The sequence below is a fragment of the Carya illinoinensis genome, chromosome 13, assembly GCF_018687715.1.
Source record: "Carya illinoinensis cultivar Pawnee chromosome 13, C.illinoinensisPawnee_v1, whole genome shotgun sequence".
NCBI classification, from domain to species: Eukaryota; Viridiplantae; Streptophyta; class Magnoliopsida; order Fagales; family Juglandaceae; genus Carya; species Carya illinoinensis.
Window position 1 is genome coordinate 8,567,281 of NC_056764.1, and position 20,076 is coordinate 8,587,356.

Below are 20,076 nucleotides of genomic sequence, written 5' to 3' on the forward strand. Positions count from 1 at the left end.
ACCACAACCATATAGTGTACGGAATTCAACTAATGCGCGCCTCATGGCAATGACCATGCATGTCAGTTCATCTTTCATTGTATATCCCATAATTTAATTTACTTCCTAATTAATTTTAAGATTTAAAATGGTAGAGATCATGATGTACATAAGAAATATATAAGTTTTATATAATATTTATTGAGCATTTAATTTAATTTAAATAATTAATTATTAATTATTAAGTAATTATAAATATTATAACATTCACTTCATATGTTTATCTATTTTCTATTTTTAAGTTCTTGACTTCGGACAAAAACTTAATTTAGAAAAATCAAATCCACCAGAATAATTAGAATGTCCAAAAAAATATATATTTTAAGCTATTTTAAGTGATTTTATAAATCAACTATTTAAATGAGAAAAATCACTTATAAGATATTATATATTAACCGATGTGACCGACCAAAAACAATAGAGTTCAAGACGAAGAATAACAAATTTCATGTAAAATTTCAAATAATAAGTACGCAGTGCAATGATTTCCACCAATTATCATTCTTGACTATTCACTGAACTGTACTGCAGTGTTCACTGCTGGAGGGCTTGGGCTCGGCCTTATTCTAACGAGGCATGGTAAACGTTGAACTAGAGTTGGACCCATTTTCATAAATCTCTGCCTGTTTTGATGCATTCGGCCCCAACTAATCCAGCCTAAGCTAGCCCATGAGTGGTCTGCCCAAGATGAGCAAAGGTTGTAGTGATGTCTACGTGTTGAATTGGCGGCCATATATGGCTGCTTACAGCTGAGGACGAGCCCTCTCATCTCTCACAGAATTTTCCTCTTCGTGAAATTAGTAACCCCAAGAAAAAAGGAAAAAACAGAGACAATCATTAGGATAAGACACTTGTGGAGAGCTCGTGCTACAAACACTTCCATTCATTTCTCTTTCGCATCCAACGCCTCATGTTCACTTGACCAGAGCCACAAATGGATGTAATTTACGTATAAAACATCCTCCCCACTTTGCCTCCCTTCCCGATCTGTCCAATTCAACTATTACAAGGTCTGCAGTAACCATATATCTCAGACAGAGAAAAAAGAGTGTAAACATGGCTTCTTTAACAATGGCTTTTGCTCCGGCAGTGGCAGGAAGAGTGTTTGCGGCAACGGCAGCGAAGGATGCCGGCGGCAGCAAGGAAGAGAAAGGGCCTTTCGACTGGATTCTTGGTGGGTTACAGAAGGAGGATCAGCTGCTTGAGACTGACCCAGTTCTAAAGAAGGTGGAGGAGAAGAATGGAGGCACTGGCGCAGGTGGGCGAAAGAACTCTGTGGCCGTCCCGCAGAAGAAGAAGGGTGGTTTTGGAGGTCTCTTTGCTAAGAACGAATAAGAATCTTTTGGGATATTTTCTGGCATTTCTATCATGTACGCCATGCATTTTTCATGTCAGTTTTTGCTTTCAGTCTTTGGTGATTATGGAATGCTTAAACTGTGTCTACTTCTTTGTATTCTGGATATCTAAAGATCGTCATTAATTCATTTTGCCACAGCAGCCTAGATGGTAATTAATCTGTGACAACTGATGGTGCTGTCTTTTTTCTTTTTTTTTTTCTTTATAAACTTATAATTATCACTCTAGTTCTACTATAATTATTTTTATATTCTACTAATATGATAGGTAAAAATAATTATTTTATATTAAAAAAATAATACAACTAATTATATGAATAGAGTGTAAAAAAAATAAGTAAAAGTGATTGACCGTAAAATTTTTGCTCCCCTATAATATTCAAAGTTTTCCTTTCCTGGGCAAGGTTCGGAACGTGGAGTCACACTTGTTGGAGATGTAGATTTTATCATTGATATTTATTTTAATATTTTTTTTCACGTGTGGGCCATCAAATTCTCTCTTAATAAATAAGTCGAACACGTAAAATATATAATTTAATGGAATAAACTGTAAAGTCAGGGTTTGAATTAAAACATAATTGTGATATTATGTATGATAATCATTTAACTCAAAAAATTAAGCTAAAGAAAAGATATAGATCTAATCATTGATATTTGTCTTCGCACGGAGAATGATAAGGTCGCCAAAGCACTACAATAGACCAGTATAACTGAGAAACTCCAATATGCCTCCTATCAGAACAGAAACACGGCACTATTTCTGTGAACAGGCAAGATCAAAATTATTGGGAAAAATATGATTAGCACCATATACTTCTTTCACAATATTTGTATAATTCACTGTTTTGTGTTAGAAAAATTACCTTGAGCATCAGACTTCAGAAAATTGCTTAATCGCAGGCCAGAAGTCCAAAAACCCAACACCGAAAATATGAGATGACTACCTTTTCTTTCCCCCCCACCCCCACCCAAAGAAATAATGGAGGGCAGCTAATTGCCTTCAATAGTTGCAATAAACAAGAGCAACTTTACAACAGAAATATTACCTATACGCGAGAGTAGACAGGATGGATCTACCCATCTTTAGAATTTCATCATTGAAATCGGGTGCTAAAAAGATGGGATCAAAAAACTGCAGCTCCCGGGAATCCTTCTTTAGACAAGTTCTTCTTGGACAAGGTTCTTGAGCAGAACTTCAATATATAGGTGAGAGGTAGGTTTAAGCATCGCGATCTAGTACTAAAATGAAAGAAAGTTGACATCTTCCTACATTTGTGGTTAGTCTTGCTCCTTTAGGCAGCCGCCCCCTACTTGTTCATTAGCAATAACTACCACAAGAAAGTCACCCCGATGATCTCTATGCGAGTTTATGCACTCCACGACTTTCTTATGTCACGTCATCTATGTTATTAACATGACATGAATTGATTTATAGAAGAAATTTATAACGAATTAAATTCTACTTTGTTAACAGTCTGGATATTGTATTCTGACGGCTTGTAAGTAGAAATCTAAATAAAAAATGCCTCAATATTTTATGGGTGTTCTTCCTTTCAGAACATTAAACATCGATTCCAAACACAACAAAAATAGAATATAGTAATTGGGAAAAAAAATATTGATATGAGCTAGAAGATCCATAACAGAACTTCTTGAACAGAATATTATTGATGTTTACAGCATCAAGAGTGCTTGGCTGTTACAGAATTTGACCTTGAAAAAGAGGAAGAGGAGTTGATGAACTCGATGCAGTCCTCAATGGCTTCTGTTCTCTGAGAATCAACCGGAGCTACAAATGGCTTTGATCTTCCTAACGAGGAATCATTTGGCGAGTGTCTCCTCCTGATAGACACTGAATGTAGGGTTCTTACTACCTGAGCAGCAAGCTGTTTGAGAAACCTCATAGGTAATTTAGACCCCTTTGGCAGTTTGAATCTGCAATGTGTGGTAGACCCACTGTTTTCTGATGAAACTCTCTTACTACAATCTTGTTTACAAGAAGAGTAAGGGGTTGTTCTTGTTCTGTCCATGACAGAGAGAAGAGAGAGAGAGAGTGGCAAGCTGTAATGAGAAAACTATAGAGAGCTGCAGGAGAAGGTGGTGTAGTAGATGGAAGAGTGTGGACCAATTATATAGGAAAGAGCCAAAATGATGCGCCCAAAAGGTCGATTGGGGCGGTGAGAAAAGAGACATACGCAGTAAAAAGAATATTGCTTACTTTCTCTACTTTCTGATGCACGCCCGGAATCTCTCTCTCTTGCACTAAAAGAAATTTCTAATCATTTTAATTCTCGTCATCTTCTCATTATCTCATAATATAGCATTAGATAATTAAAAATTATTTATTATATTTTACTTATAAATATATCTTTTAATGTCACATCATAAAATGATAAAATAATAAAAAAATAAATGATAAATATATTTTTTCTTAAATAAAACATAGTAAAGAGACCAGACCGAAACAAACAACTAAAAAGAAAGAAAGAAAATGATAGATATTTGTCAACATAAACTATATAAACGCAATCATTTTATAATTTTTATTTCTTACCCAGTTTTCACCGAAAAATCATTATTTTGTAAATTTATTTAAATTATGCTTGAGTTTAAAAAATAACAACATTTTATTGAAGATGTAAAAGTTACAAAATAATCATGTCGGACATCTCTTTTGGTCAGCTAAGTTTTACATACGTATATCCATTATCAATTTAGATTTTTTAGAGTTTCTATTTAAACTAACGCCTCGTTTGAACGTTGAGATAAGATAAAAAAATCTATAAATAATAATAAAATAATAGATAAGGTTAAAAAGTTATCAAAATATAATTTTTATTTTATGATTTAAAAAAATTTAATTACTTTTTATAATTTATCTGAAAGTTTAAAAAAATTATAATGATTAATTAATTATTAGATTAAAAAGTTAAAAATTTAAAATTAAAAGTATTTATATTTAAATGGTATTTAAGTGTTAAGACTGAATAGAGACCTTCTCTTCATCCGAACAGGGCTAAACACCATGCTCACGTGAGTAGGCGGCGGCGAGTAACTAGAACAAAGCTGCTACGTACAAACGCCGCTACGTAAGCGGCATGTAAACAGTGTGGACGTGGCAAAGCTTTTATCAGAAAAATAAAATAAAAATATAAAATGTAGACTTTCGAGAGTTCATATTTCAGACTCATTTTTTCGTCTTCCCCACAACGCGCTCCATCTTCATCTTCTTCATCCAACTATGTTCGATTTCCTTCCTTCACTATCCTCAAATCCTTTTCTTCCGTCCATTCTCTCTCCTTCCTCAATTGTCCCATCTCTCCCATTTGTTTTCCTTCAAAACTCAAATATCCCATTTCACAGCTCACAAAAAAAAAAAAAAAGTATGTGCCTTCTTCTGTAAAATAAGAATATTGATCTGCTGCACAAAATTGTTGCACCGAAAACAACCCCACGAAATCACATACCCATGAACCATTTCCCAACCCCACAAAAACAGAGCCAAAAAAAAAAATGATCTGTGAAATCGCTAGCTTTTGTGACTATGGGAGGTGACGCACAGGCGAGGGCGGAGGGGTTTCGTCGGAGGAATTCGAATGGGAAGAAAATGAAAACGCTGACCTTTGTTGTTTTAAAAAACACACGTGTTGATTAAAGAAAGAAGAAGAATAAGAAGAAGATAAAAAATTCTAAGGAAGGTTGAGAAGGACAAAAGGAGATGAAATCACAGATCTGGAACACGAAGGAGAATATGAAGTGGAAAACCAGAGCTTGCTCACATGGTAGAAGAAGACGAAGCTGCGAAGTTGATGCGAAGACGAAAGACTGTTTTGGAAGGGGCTTCGTACTACTCTGTGTACTACTCTGTGGGAAGACGAAGGGAGGAAGGGTAACATTGGGAGGGAGGACTTCATATTACTCTGTCGTTTTGATGCATTATGGAAACGCAGCGTTTTCATTTTTCCACGCTGGCAACCCCGACTTCTCGGCGCTTACATTCGGCGCTTGTATTTAGCATTTTTCTAACTAGAAAACATGCTCTTGGATAATTAGATCTAAAGGCCACACATTCATTATTTATAGGTGATCGTGTCATCCTGTGGTTCTCATGCAGGAAGGGACCCATGTTTAATTCTTTCTAAACTGAAACAAAAACATGGCCAACCTTAACCTTTTTTCTCTTCAACTTTAATGTTATCTTCAACAATCATCACCACCATCACCAGCACTACTACACGAGAATTCACTAGTATTTATCATCCATATATTAATACATTTCGTATAGTTATATAGTGACAACAACATCAAGATGTTTCCATCATATTAAGGAACAAAAGAAAGGCTCTTACTACTATTATATGGTCACGCGCAATGGAATCCCAAAAATAGGTCCTAGTTTGTACAAGTAGAAGATGTGGGTCTAACCAAGTTTTTAACTAAATTAAGAAAATAAAAAAAGGAATGTTTATGTGCCCAACAGGGGAAGAAAAGAAAAGAGAAAACAACAAAAAAAAAAAAAAAATGGGGCAAAAGTTGAACCCAGAAATAGATAAAGAGGTGCAGGGGATCTCTTTTAGAGAAAAGAAGAAGCAACCAAGCAGTATCAAATCATGCTTCTTGCTTTCCAAGTGCTTTTGATTCTTGGATAGGATTAGATATAAGGAGAAAGAAGTGGACGGGGGAAGTGGGCGGTTCTAGGGCCTAAATCTATTTGCTTTCTTAAACTCTAATCATTTTGCTTAAATTCTAATCATTAATAAGCTGTTCGGAAATCTGTTGGTAATAGTATAAACATCTATAACAAAACTTTACAGCTTTTTATAGCATAGAAAGAGTCCCAAAAAAAAGAACCGACGATGTTTTTTGAGCAACCTATCACAAACTGACATAAATGTCAAAGAAAGGAAATAGGGTAATAGATTTATAAGCAATTAACAACAAAACCAGGTCGCTTTAAAAGAAAAGAAAAACTAAGAAACCAGGTCTAGTCAGAGCACTTTGTGCTTAAACACTACTTCCAAACCATAAGCGTATATCCATTCTCCAGATATCATCTTTAAGGACTAGTTTAGTTGTTAGACTCAACTGAGATCGACTCAATTTAGGTTGTGTTTGGCCACAAGGAATTTTCATCTTAAACATAAAATTCTCATCTCATCATTACAACTTTTTCAAATCCCCATACAAAATATAATAAACAATTTAACTTTTTCTTAACTTTTTCAAATCTCAATACAATAATAATATTAAAATATAATATTTTAATATTTAATCTTAAAACTCAAACTTCTCATCTGAGAATTCTTAGTGGTCAAGCAGAACCTAGTCTAATTTTAAACTAACATCCAAATACCCGACTCTCAAATTATTAAACTCATCTTAACTCAAAATCTCTTTCCATGTGGAATCTACAACATTTTCAACTCAACACCTCTTTATATGTGGGACCCACAACTTTTTTTAATTTTCCATAAATATCTCTAAACTCATCTTAACATCTAAACTCATCTTAAATGGGCCCTATGTAACTCACTTCACCAACTCAATTCATTACTATTCATAAAGAACTCAGCTCAACTTAATATCCAAATGCAGCCTAAGCTAAACAGATTAAAAATTACTTTTAGATGCAATATCACTTGTTCTTCTATACAGCACAAACCAGTACAGGACAGGTTAGCAGACCACAGATCTATCCAGCAAAGCTTGAAAGAAGCGCAATCAAATTCCTTCCATCTTCAGCTTTCAGATGTCTCCACTTATTATATGTAATCAGAAGGACTGCCAAGTGTGAGATATCATTTTCCATTCATACTCGAGGCTGTTAGGATTTTAACCCAGAAAATAATATATTATTCACACCGTCACAGAGTCTTGCTCAATATTTCCTAGTTCTCTTGTTCCACCAAATGTTTATTTACCAGCAACTTCTGAATTTCAACCGTGTTCAGAAGTCCTTCAGGAACAAAGAATTAACTGAAAAAACTACGAATATCCTTCAATCACCACCTGCTAGACCATCCTGACAGCTCCCATAACAAAACTTGCTAGCAACAAACCCCTCAAAAACTGACTTCTCCCATATTATCAAGAAGTCCAGCCTTCGAAAGATAATAAGACTTGAGTATTGATTGAAACCAATGCAAAACAAATGAAACTAAATTTGTTTGTAAATTGCCTCTAAGTCTCGTTTCGTACATGTACATGTTATACACACATTCAGAAGTTCTATAAGAGAATTTCATACCAAGCAAACAAAGCTCACTGTTTCTCATTCATGACAAGCAAAACCTCCCCACCATTATCAATGATGTAATCTAGGAATCCTCTAACTTCTTCAGTATCTTTAAAAGTCTCAGGAGCAACAAGATCACTGTCCAAATTACACCAAACACCATTAATCTTTTTCAACGCAACCCAATGCCTACCTTTCCAAATCCCACCAAACTTTCTAACCGACACATTGAGTACAATACCCATCTGAGTTTCCTCGGATGCATCGAGATTAATCATAGACGCTCCATTACGTCGATCATGCCAGATTACACTCTTCCCTTTCCCTTCCAAGGCTGCAATTAGGACATTTATGTCATAGTTTCCCGTAATGGTATTATGATGAGGCTTAAAGAGCGCGGATATTGGCGTCCAGGTCACCTTGTTCGGCTCATCAAGAACAAGTTTCTCAGCAATTTCATTCAAGCTAGCTCGAGTAAACGCGTCCTTTTGCTGTTTCAAAACGTGATGATTTTATATGATTAACGAACCCAGTAGGAGATCAAATTAAACAAATATTTTATACACTTCATCTCGAAAAAAGGATCACATGCGAAGTTATGTTCGTCTGCTGAAAAGCAGAGGGAAAAAAAATCCCATTTAAACAACCCTTTTCCTGAACCAGAATGGTCGTTCTGGGATGTCAAAAAAAAAAAAAAAAAAAAGGGTCGTTCTGGGCATAATAGAGTGGAGAAGAGCGAGTTCCATTAACATGGGTTTCAAACAAGAGAAATTAGAAAATGAAGGTTTTTTTTTATCGGTAAACGAAATTTTATTGATCATAAGAATAGGCAAAAACCCAGAAATAAGGGGAAAAAATGAAGGTTTTTTTTTTTTTTGTTCTTAATAACTAGAAAAATGAAGGCTTAAGAAATTAGATGGCAAGAAATTTTCTCACCAACCGAACAAACCTTTGTAAGAAGTAATGGGTTTAGGAAAAGGTACCTGAAAGAGATTGTTGAGCGTGTGTAAAAGGCAGAACTGTAATCTTTGCCGCTCATGATATATTTGCGTATTCCCGGAAGCCATCTTCAATTTCTCCAATTCTTACAGACTGCGAGTCTTATGTGCTACAAAAGGAAGATAAATTCTAGGGTTTTCAGCTTTACTCTCTTAGAAACCCGAAACCCAACCTCAGGCCGTAATTCCTTTCAGAAATGGATGTTTTAACGATTTTATTTTTCTGCAACGTGGCCGCGGGAGATGCTACGTCTGGTGCTTTTTTGCACTTCCAATTCTTTATTGTTACAGGTTTCCAAAAGTTTGAACTTTGCATATTATGAATAATCATCGACTCGTATGAGTGTTGTTTTCATTTTTATCATTGGATTGGATTGATGCAATATTTTTCGATAATTCTTATATTATTTTTTAAAATAATAAATATTAATAATTTATAGATAATACATCAACCCAAAAGTTGAAATGCTTCGTATATTCACAATTTTATTTATATTTTTATTTATAAATTTTTTTTATTAATTTTTTAAAAAAATTTAAAATTTAAATTTCATAATTTTCAGTCTAATAACTTAAGTTTTTTATAAATAGTTTTTAATTATATTTAACATTTTCCTCCAAACACGAAAGCATGCCAAAATAATTCCACTGTTCTTGCATAACAGATAGGAATAGGATACAAATATTTAGAGAAAAAAAAAAGGATAAAAATAGAAAAAGAATATAGATGATCCAATTTATAAAATATAATTCTACATTATTTAATATTATTTATATAGTTTCTTAATAACATAAATTTTCTGTAAATATTTAATATTATATTATCTCTTTTCATTTAAATTTTCGCAAAGGAGGAGAACGTCAATTGGATTCAATTTACAGGACCTTTGCTTCGATGCATGTGAGAGAACTTTCTCACCGGGACGTTATCTTAAGCACATGAGAAAGTGAAAGCCAAATGACAACACGAGGTTTCAAGTTTTTGCTTGAAATGTACAAAGAAAACTTCTTGGGATCAAAGGTTGTACCGATTGAGAAGTTGATGCACCACACTAACACAGATTATCTCTCGGGTAATATTATACCTACAACTATTTTATAACTAGTTTTCAATTCCTTTTAAATCAACCAAATGTAATTACAACATAGTTTTTCTACAAAGAAGCTGGTGTGCAACACACCACTTATGATAAGACCTATTATAGTTTAAAAAAAAATTAAAAGACCAATCATTTTTTCACATAATTACCATAAAAAACTTCCACATCAACAATGTGCTAGGTGTGTTAAAAAAATGAAAAAGTCTTCTTGCAGGCCAAAAGCGGACCGAATCACGCACCAATGTTGACGTGGACTAAATGAAACAGTGCATTTTGTCGGATGAAAATCGATGCAGAAGCTGAGTTTAAAACAAAGATATAATTGTGCATAAGAGACAAGACCGTCGAGCGTTCTTTCTACTCCAGTCTGCATAGATTCACTACACCTATCGAACATGATTCTTCAAGCACTTCCAATACCTTGGCCTCCCATTCTGCTGCTTGTGCAAGGGCTAATTCAGGTCTACCAACTACATCCCACTAATTATTTTTCCAAAATAATGCGTTATTGTATAACAAGAAAAAAACAAGAAGAAAGCATAATCATCTCAACCACCACCAAATATGAGAACCTTTTTTTTTTCTTTCCTAGTTTTGACTATAATCTTAAACCCCAAAAGAAGAAAGACGAAGTTAAAGAAAGAAGATAAGAGAAGGCGAGAGAACGTGGCCATAAATTTCACTTGGAAGTAAATTTCAACCAAGATTAATAATAAACAAAGATAAAAAAGAGTAAACAATCAAATAAATGGAATTGGAGGAGTTGGCCGGTAGTTTGTGGTACGCAGGATAGGGGGCTGGACTCGCCTAGAGGGCAGAAGGCAATTTAAGAAAGACAAGGTGAAAATGGACAGCAAAGTGGAGACGAAGACGAAGACTTCAAGTCTCTCTTTTTAATTTTCATCTTTTGCTTTTTCTGTTTGATTTTTTTTCAAATTAAAAAAAGTAAACATCTCCGCATAATCTTCGTACGCGATTTGGTACGCTAACTGCTTGTATCTAGCAGTTCTGTAATAAAAAAAAAAATGTTCGCTAAATGGATTTTTTCATAGAGAGTAATTGTAAGTTTATAATTTTCCCTATCAAGAACTTATCTTTTTTTCTTTTTAATGTGAAGCAATAGGTATTTTAGTCGTCTCACATCATATTAATAAATAGATACTACCCATAGGGTGTGAAAAACTCCATAACATGCGTTAAAATCCGCTTTTTATGACCGTTTCCTCATACTCTTATGATGGAGCATAGAAGAAACATGGAAGCCAGTTTCAGCTACTTCCCAGCCCCACGACTTATATCAGCCTGGCAATGAGATTGAATCTGCCTCACATGGATCAGGAATCCCGAACCATGGATAGAAGCTCCCCACCTGTGCAAGCACAGAAAAAAAAAACAGGCAAAAAGAAAATGCACGCTCCCTACGCAGGCATTATCCTGTTCAGGTTCAAAGGGACTGTCTCAGCCTGACCTGCGTGACATCCTAGCCATGTTTTAGCTAGAGCTTAAGCAGATTCAGGCACCCCTGGTGCATCTCTTATGTCAATTCACCAGTAAAAGAAAATGAAGATGAAATAAAACATGGTGCTAAAGCATTTTTATTACTGAGGAAGCACATGAAACAGACAGAATAAAGATAGAAATGTCTTAAAGTATAACAAACTAAACTTCACAACTTTCCAAGAGTGTTCTTGATACGCCAATCATGCACCATGTCTCCAAGATTTCCAAACCGATTATCCTCGTACGTTTGATCCTGCAAAATACATGCTGTGAGGTTTTTTTCCATTCTAACATAAGAGGAAAAATAACCTAGAAATGCTTTGTCAGAAAATTTAGACAAAGCATCTGATATCATTCATCCTGATTATCTCATAGTTGCATTTAGAATGCAAAAAAGAAATGTTAATCCGATATGTCAAGTGTTGGAAGGCATACAAGCATCCATCATATGTGAATCACTTCAAATAAATCACATTTAAATTATGTTTACCGAACACAAATGGCCTGACTTTGCTGGTTCAAAACTAAACTGATACAGTGGCATATATTGCCCTCCTTGTTTCTGGCATCAGGAAAAATTAACATTATGCTCTAGATGCACCCTGCCATAAGGGAAGTGACTTGTCATACTCAGCAGCGCCTATCACATGAGAGGGGGCTTGATGTCCCCTTGAAGCAGATGGCATGCCAAGCATTCACAATTTTGCTGCCAGATAATAAATTTAAAAAACTTTGTCCATATGTATTTACTAGATTTCTTCCTTGTTTTTTGAAATCAGGAGGCTGCAACTTTTGGATCAATATTTTCAAATTCAACTCTGTAGATCCTAATTGGGAAAAAACAAAGCTCCAGGAAGGCATTTCATGAGAACTAAAGCGGGGGGTGGGGGTGGGGGAGGGGAAGAAAAGAGAAAATCTAAACATACTGACCTTCAACCCTCTGAGGAACTCAAGGAACTTGCTGGCAAGTATATTTCTCCACCTATTTCACCATGTTGTTCTCCACTGACAGTTTTCTTAGCAGCCAGAAACTCAGCACTCATAGCATCCATCCCACGCTGCACAGCTTCCTCAGCACTTCCATAGCCATGCTCCTCAGCATACTTCCTCACATCCTCTGTTATTTTCATAGAGCAGAATTTAGGTCCGCACATGGAACAAAAATGGGCTACCTTAGCACCTTCTGCTGGCAGGGTTTCGTCATGGAAGGACATAGCAGTCATGGGGTCCAATGACAAAGCAAATTGGTCCATCCACCGGAACTCAAATCTCGCCTTGCTTAATGCATCATCCCAGGCTTGAGCATGTGGGTGACCTTTGGCTAAATCAGCTGCATGAGCAGCTATCTTATATGCTATAACTCCAGCCTTCACATCATCCCGGTTTGGCAACCCAAGGTGTTCTTTTGGAGTTACATAACACAGAAGAGCAGTGCCCAGAGCCCCAATATTGGCAGCACCAATTGCAGAGGTGATGTGATCATATCCAGGGGCGATGTCAGTAGTTAAAGGGCCAAGAGTGTAGAAAGGTGCTTCGTTGCACCATTCCAGCTGTTTTTGCATGTTTTCAGGAATCTTGTGCATTGGAATATGTCCAGGACCTTCATTCATGACCTGAAAATGCATAAATTGTTGAGTAATAATATTGGATTGCTCAAACTAAAACTTGAAAGGAAAACAGAGCAGCAGTTGTTCATAATCAGTGCATTATTAAATTTTTTTTTATAGGTATGATCAGTGCAATATTAAATATGTTGGTACCCTAAAGTTAGTTTTCATTTTATATTTCACCGTGTAATCTGTTATGTTGAGAGAATAAATAACTTTATTCAACTAAAAATCTATAAACTAAATAAATTAATTCCCCATGGCCAACTGAACTGAGTAGGTCCAGTCACGGTGCTACACTATCCCCACCCTTTTTTTTCTGTGATAACTATCCCCACCCCAATTAATAGCTTAATTAAATGCACTAGTAGCTTATGTTCACCAAATCTTATGACAATCAGATATCCAAAATGTTGTAAAATACACACCCTATTTCTACTTAAGAACAGTACTTCAACAGTAGTAAGATCAGAAGATATATGTAAACCACTTGAGAGTAAAAACACAGCTTAAAGTTCAGTCAATTCCTCCAATTGTCACATTGATATGGCAATAGGCCTCTTTAACAGTGTTTCAAATGTTATTACCTGTACATCCTTTTCCCATGCTCTTCGGGTCAATTCTCCCTGAGTCAAGAGCTCTGCAAACTGAGCAGTGTCATTTGCATCATAAATGGACCCAGGTCTTAGCCCATCTCCGATTGACAGGGCCACATCATATTGATTACAGATGTCAAGTATGTCATCCCAGTGCTCATATGCAAAATTCTCCTTATGGTAAGCTAAGCACCACTTTGCATGAATGGATCCTCCGCGGGAAACAATACCTGTCATTCGCTTCGCTGTTAGTGGGATGTATCGTAGCAGAACCCCAGCATGAATAGTGAAGTAATCTACACCCTGCTCAGCTTGTTCAATCAGGGTGTCTCTGAAAGCTTCCCAAGTAAGGTTTTCGGCAATTCCGTTGACTTTTTCAAGTGCTTGATAGATAGGTACAGTCCCTACTGGTACAGCAGAGTTACGAAGGATCCACTCGCGTGTCTCATGGATGTGGCGACCTGTAGAGAGATCCATGACAGTGTCTGCACCCCACATAGTTGCCCACTGGACCTTATAAACCTCTTCTTCGATAGAGCTAGCAACAGCAGAATTTCCAATGTTGGCATTCACTTTGACCAAAAAGTTTCTTCCAACTATCATTGGCTCCAGCTCCAAGTGCTTCTTATTGGAAGGTATGATTGCTCGCCCACGAGCAACCTCTGACCGCACAAATTCTGGGTCAAGCTTCTCTCGAGTGGCGCAGAACAACATTTCCTCAGTTATAATTCCCTGCTTAGCATAGTACATTTGCGTGTATCTGGGAGCACCTAATTTCTCCCGCTTGTCAACCCAGTCTTTGCGCAGTTTTGGTAGTCCTGTTTAAAGAATGACGTCAATCCAAAACTGGCCAAGTAATATACGATAATGAATGCCCAAACAATAGAAAGACACTGAAGAAAAAACCAATTGAGCTTTTTACAGGTAACCCAGGAGTTTTATTCATAATCATAGACATAATCAAGTACACAGAACATATACATGACCAATACCTAAAATAAACTATCACTAAAATAAACCATCTTCAAAGCAATCAGCATCAAAATAAAAAGGTCAGATTCCAGGTAACTTTGGCTCAAACAAGGGTAGATATGTGAAACTTGAATGTAATTTGCATACCAGTGCGGGGGCTGTAATTTTGAGGACCGGTGGTGTCGTAAGTGTCAAAGTTTGGCTCATCCCCAGCTAGGTGGACGCATCGAAAGGGAACCTTGAGCACATGACCAGATTGTTCATGAATAACTTCCCTGTATAGCAGATAATGCATCAGTTCATTGCAAATAAATACATCGGATTCAATGCATTTTACGTGGGTGTCAAACCAAGCATATCAAAATGATATAATCAATCATATAACAGTGGAAGAAGAACAAGAGATGTACTTGTATTCTTTGGTGCTCTTTGGAAAACATTGTTCAAAGGATGGAAGAGGCAGAAAATCAGGAGAAGCAGGATCAACTGTATGCTTCCTTTGTTTGGTCTTATCTGAATTGGTTGTTGGGGGATCAAAGGTTAATGTGGCACTAGGGCTCGAGCTAACAGACAAAGCGAATGTTTCCTTCTTAGATGCGCTCGAGACCCGCCCAACCACATCAAACCCTGGCAAGAAGGCAGTACTTGGGTACTTTGCCGAAGCAGCATGGCTTCCATTCTGGCACACAGCTGACGTCAAACTAGCATGCAGTGATGCCATCTCTATTGGTCGACCTGAACACTGTTCAAGTAATAAAATGTTACAATTAGTTTACAAGCAACTATACACAACAAATCCGAGTAATATTATTTACTAAGAAATGCTAGATACAAGCCCCAAGTTTGCACGCAAGTCTCTCTATAAATACTTTTTTTGTCCCAATTTTTTTCAAGGGGTTTGCCCCGGGAGATCACACAAAGATTAATTCTTACTGTATATATTAACAAAACCGCAAATCCAGTAAATCGATGAAAAAAAAAATTAACTTTTAAGACTAAAATAAAACATAAAAGGCGCTGATAATTAGTAATTACTGACGTTTATGTGAACAGTGACATCGTATAGAATATACGGCATCTATATTCTCGAAATACCTAATAATTTTTTAAAAAGCACCTGCAGCAAAAACTGGAGCCTCAGGCACTGTTTGGCTGGAGAAGGAAAATAACAAAAAGATATACTCTCTAGAGCTGAATACAAGGTATCTTTTTTTGCATTCATATTTCCTCTTTTTCATGCCAACCAAACAGAACGAAAAGAACATTAACAACCTACATAAGCATTCATTAAAAAAAAACAACAACAACAATAAATCGAAGTGATTGTGCCTCCAAAACGAAAACATGCATGGAAATTTTGAGTTCTCAATAGAAACAAAAGATTTACGGGAGAAGAAGATCGGAAATTGAGAGAAACCTAATACAGACACCTGGGCTTATCTTCTTAGCACTCACTCTGACTGAGAAGTTCTGAGATCACAACTTCACACGCCTAAGATTACGTTGGCGCTTTTATAGGAAGTACGGGACACTTCCAAAAGATACCCAAAAAAGCGATTGCTGACGAGGCTCGCGTGACTTCCCCCCCGTCGGATTTTCATTCTAGCTTTTTATAACTAGAACTCAAAAATATTATTTACCATTTTTAATTACCATTTATTAATTATATTAAATTATTATTTAATCATTCGATTAATAAAATATAAAAATAAATTTTAATCATTTAATATCATATTAAAAATAATAAAAAAATAATAATTAAAAAAATAATGAATAACTCTCTATTTAAAAAATTAACTTTTTAAGTTATGATTAGATGTTGAGATAAGTTGAGTTGTAAATAATAATATTTTATAAATCTCATTAAGACGAATTTAACTTTTTTATGAAAAAATGAAAAAGTAGTGGATTTCATCAATAATTAATTTAAGATAAATTAAGTTTTGTTCAACAACCAAACACAACCTTAAACTATAAAATTTGTTTATGTTATTACAAATCTCAATTTATGTTATAAATTAGACTTTAGAGAAGCTTTTTAATTCTTATATTTATTTTGTCTTTTACCTTAACGGCTAAATTTATATAAATTAAAAATATTAACTGTAAATTTAATTTTTGATAGTTGAAATAGAAAATGAGAGCGGGTGATATTTTAGTGAATTTTCTTGTTCAATTTTAAAAAGAAAATAGCATTAATAGGATGAGGTCAGGTGGGTTAACCGTAAAAGCTGTATTCTTTCACTGCTTGATTTAGATTTTTAACACATTTGTCTCTTAAAGGGCTTTGCTACATACAGTCAGTAAATATAATCGGCATGCAGTCGGTTATATGGAATGAATAAAAAAAAATTTAAAATTTTTTTTTTATATTCAGGGAAACCTACATGAATAAAAAAAAGTTAAAAAAATAATTTTTTTTTCATGTAGGTCCCGTATTAATTCACTTTTTTACAGCCGACTGCACGCCGACTGCATCTGCCGACTGCAAAAAGTATTTCTCTCTCTTAAATGCATTTTTCTTTTCATTTATGGTAAAATTGGTAAGCACATTAAATATGACACCTTTTTCCGTCCATTTTTATGCAATTAAATTGAATCTCTAATAGGCCAAATGAGGAAAAATCAATTTCGTTAAATTGCTATATATGTTTTTCTAACAAATTTAAAACAATCCAATTTTATATATAGTCATTTTTTTATATTCTTTGTGTATTTTATTAATATAATTGGTCGTATTATTTTTTTAATTTAAAATATTTAATTTAGTCAATCATATTAGTAGAGTATATAATAAATATATAAAAATAATTATATATAACATAACTTTTTCTTGTATTTTCTTTTTTATTTTTAAAACTTAACTACCTATCCCGTAAATTAAAAATAAATAAATAAATAAATAAAAACAGGCTTTCTTACACCGCAGCTTTTTTCTCACCTAGACACAATAATTAGAGAAATTTTTGTATAATTATCTAATAAAATATTAATCTTTTAAAGTTGTACTGTCTCTGCTCTCAAAATCACTCTTAAATGACAAAAAAGAGTACCCTCTAAGAGTTTTGCTACATACAAATAAAGTTACGCACTAATCTGCGTACCAATACTGATTCATTCATACTTAAAACTTAAATTAACATTGTTTTCAATAAAATCTACTTTTTAACCAATCACATCAAATTGGTGCACAGATTAGTACACCATTGTGCTTGCAACTATATTTTTCCACCCTCTAAAATTTTTTCATGGTGTACTGCCTTGTCTCGGGGATGAGAAGTTTTCATTACCTCTTGATGTACTTGTGTAGTTAAAAGAACAGATCATTATAATTTTAACCATCCAAGGTAAAGTTATATAATCTTGATTCTTGACGATAGATATTAATGAAATACACATTAATTTAACACATTGAGAGTGTAATGAAAATGTTATCTTTATATTTGCTTTTCGTTTGTTTTTACAGATGATATAAGATGAGATGAGTTGAAATAAAAATTAAAAATTAAATAAAAAATTATCAGAATATATTTTTCTAATATTATTTTTATTTTAACATTTGAAAAAATTAAATTATTTATTTTATTTTATATAAAAATTTTAAAAAGTTGTAATGATTAAATAAGATGAAATAAAAAATTTTGTGAAAATAAACGAAATTACTGAACTCCACGAGAAGAAAACTCAAAAGTTTAAAAGAGTAATATGTAGATATTTCTATTAATTAATATCTAGGTAAGTCTCTCTTCAAGCTTATAAAGTTAATGTCAAGTGGTATTAAGGATTTCTTGAGTTTAAAGTAATTAAATAGAATTATTTTATTATCAAGTCTGTATATAAAGCGTGACATCACTTAAATGATAATAATTTGATTTGTGAGATTCAAATTTTAAAATTTATTTTTAAAATCAAATTATGTCACATAGACACGTAATATAGAAATTTTATAACAGCACTATTCAATTATATATATGAATTAGGCATCCTACAACTGTACAATACTTATTATTTGTAGACATTTAACTTTTAAGAACAAGATGTTCTCTATTTCTTTTTTTTCTTTTTCTTTTTTTTTTTAAAAAGGGAGGCAGAGGCAACCAGTGTAGCAACTCTCCCTAGTGTGACCATAGGAGCTCATTCTTACTACAGAATATACGGTTTGAGCCATAGCTACTGCTCTAAGGGCGACCTTGTCATCACAATACCCCCAAAGTATCCAGTTAGTCCAAAGTCCATCCTATGATTCATACCACAAGTGATTTCAACTTATGTTTTAACTCAAACTCTTAACCTTGAAGTCATGAAATACCAACTCATACTAACTAAACTACCACTTTGGTGATAGATGTTCTCTACTTCATTTGAAAATGTATAGTATTTATTTATTTATTTAAAATCATTGATATTTTGGTCATTAAAGCATTACACACATTGTTTTGCATTAAATGGGTCACATCCATTTCAAATAAAATAGAAAAAAAAATCTTCTTCTTAAACTATTAATGCTAACCAAGCATATATAGTGTTGGGTCAGCTTTAAATATTAATCACGCAAATATTAATCACGCATTTAAAGGGACCTCGACAAAATCACGAAAAATAAAATTATTTAAACGAATTATTTCAAATAATGTTGGGTCAACTTTCTTGAATTTGAACGAATTTTTTGCTCAAGAGAGTAAAGATGTGAATACGTTCTTACCTGTCGTTTCTTCTTAGGAAAGGAACAAGATCCGATATTCCCTCATTGCCAATCACATTCTCGCCAATTATAATGATGCTGCCAATTTAAGGAGTGGCTACCAAGCATTTTGCATGGATTAGAACTTTTTTAACATGGAACACCACATATTATGAAATAAATCTCTCAAATACCATCACAATAAAAATGTGGTCCCAAATAATAAAAGCATATTTCCAGGTTAGGAGATCTTGTCATCTTCTCGTAACAAAAGGACGAAAGGGATCCGGTTGCTTTCAAAAGCAACACTGATATTTTGGTCTGCTACCAAAAATATCAAAAACAAATAATCTAGATTCTCTTTGTTTATGAAGATAGCAAAGAAGTTACAAATTGAACAGAAATGATGGGTTAGGAATAAGTAAATTTATTTACAAGCGTGTTTATTGACACATCAAACATCCAACTGATTGGAAGTCTATCACATCAGCTTACAAAAATAAAAAAATCTGTACTTCAGTTTTTTTTTTTTATAAATATAATAAACCCCACAATCACAAAAAATCTATACAAAAGTAAACTCATAAACTGATATAACTTGATGTGATACGTAAGATTATAAAGTTACTTCTATTATAAAGTAAATCTAACGTATTTCATAAAATCATATCAGTTTATAGATATATTGTACAATCTTTTTGTATCTGTAGCAGTTCTCAAAAAATATATGTATGTTACATGCTAAACTTGTAAATAACATGACTAGTTGGAAATATAACAAGAGTCTCTAAGGGATCAAAACTTCTTAAAAGTTTCACTATAATACTATTAGAGAAGCTTCTTAAAAGTATGCCCTTTTTATTTTTGAGTTCTTCTACTCATAATCTATACAATACATACTTGTTAGGCTGTTAAGAGAAAAAACACAAGAGTAGATATATAGTGTAAAGATAATGAGTAAAATTTTTCTTTGTTTTTACATCCGGTATGAGA

At 34.1% G+C, this 20,076-nt stretch overlaps 3 protein-coding genes across 8 annotated transcripts; 1 reads left to right on the top strand and 2 right to left on the bottom strand.

The window, feature by feature from the left end:
- Window positions 1-827: 827 nt before the first annotated feature.
- LOC122292341 lies at window positions 828-1,563 on the top strand. Its single transcript, XM_043100638.1, has one exon. The coding sequence runs from the start codon at window positions 1,096-1,098 to the stop codon at window positions 1,372-1,374; it is 279 nt and encodes a 92-aa protein (XP_042956572.1). The 5' UTR covers window positions 828-1,095; the 3' UTR covers window positions 1,375-1,563.
- Window positions 1,564-6,972: 5,409 nt separating this feature from the next.
- On the bottom strand, window positions 6,973-8,940 carry LOC122292973 (josephin-like protein). Its single transcript, XM_043101562.1, has 2 exons — window positions 8,613-8,940; window positions 6,973-8,120 (listed from the first exon to the last, which is right to left on the bottom strand). The coding sequence occupies exons 1-2, from the start codon at window positions 8,694-8,696 to the stop codon at window positions 7,656-7,658; spliced, it is 549 nt and encodes a 182-aa protein (XP_042957496.1). The 5' UTR covers window positions 8,697-8,940; the 3' UTR covers window positions 6,973-7,655.
- Window positions 8,941-10,753: 1,813 nt separating this feature from the next.
- On the bottom strand, window positions 10,754-15,987 carry LOC122291521 (phosphomethylpyrimidine synthase, chloroplastic). 6 transcript variants are annotated; one of them, XR_006236663.1, is made up of 7 exons: window positions 15,520-15,697; window positions 14,813-15,144; window positions 14,550-14,677; window positions 13,422-14,248; window positions 12,158-12,840; window positions 11,393-11,480; window positions 10,754-11,249 (listed from the first exon to the last, which is right to left on the bottom strand). XR_006236663.1 is itself a non-coding variant. In XM_043099274.1 (6 exons), the coding sequence occupies exons 2-5, from the start codon at window positions 15,121-15,123 to the stop codon at window positions 12,160-12,162; spliced, it is 1,947 nt and encodes a 648-aa protein (XP_042955208.1). In that variant the 5' UTR covers window positions 15,124-15,144; window positions 15,833-15,987; the 3' UTR covers window positions 11,295-11,480; window positions 12,158-12,159. The 6 variants fall into 6 exon arrangements, 5 of the variants coding, with proteins under 5 accessions (XP_042955208.1, XP_042955210.1, XP_042955209.1 ...); XM_043099274.1 differs by lacking the exons at window positions 10,754-11,249; window positions 15,520-15,697 and adding an exon at window positions 15,833-15,987 and having other exon boundaries at window positions 11,295-11,480; XM_043099276.1 differs by lacking the exons at window positions 10,754-11,249; window positions 15,520-15,697 and adding an exon at window positions 15,858-15,963 and having other exon boundaries at window positions 11,295-11,480.
- Window positions 15,988-20,076: the final 4,089 nt, after the last annotated feature.

What these genes read in the sequence shown, in the direction of transcription:
- LOC122291521 (XM_043099272.1), bottom strand. Translation starts at nt 15,624, where the DNA reads ATGAATGCAAAAAAAGATACCTTGTATTCAGCTCTAGAGAGTATATCT. An exon ending in GGCTCCAGTTTTTGCTGCAG is followed by an intron (nt 15,145 to 15,519) that starts GTGCTTTTTAAA and finishes TTACTTGAACAG; the next exon opens with TGTTCAGGTCGACCAATAGA. An exon ending in CATGGGAAAAGGATGTACAG is followed by an intron (nt 12,841 to 13,421) that starts GTAATAACATTT and finishes ATGCATTTTCAG; the next exon opens with GTCATGAATGAAGGTCCTGG.
- LOC122292973 (XM_043101562.1), bottom strand. Translation starts at nt 8,696, where the DNA reads ATGGCTTCCGGGAATACGCAAATATATCATGAGCGGCAAAGATTACAG. An exon ending in CGCTCAACAATCTCTTTCAG is followed by an intron (nt 8,121 to 8,612) that starts GTACCTTTTCCT and finishes GTTTTGAAACAG; the next exon opens with CAAAAGGACGCGTTTACTCG.
- LOC122292341 (XM_043100638.1), top strand. Translation starts at nt 1,096, where the DNA reads ATGGCTTCTTTAACAATGGCTTTTGCTCCGGCAGTGGCAGGAAGAGTG.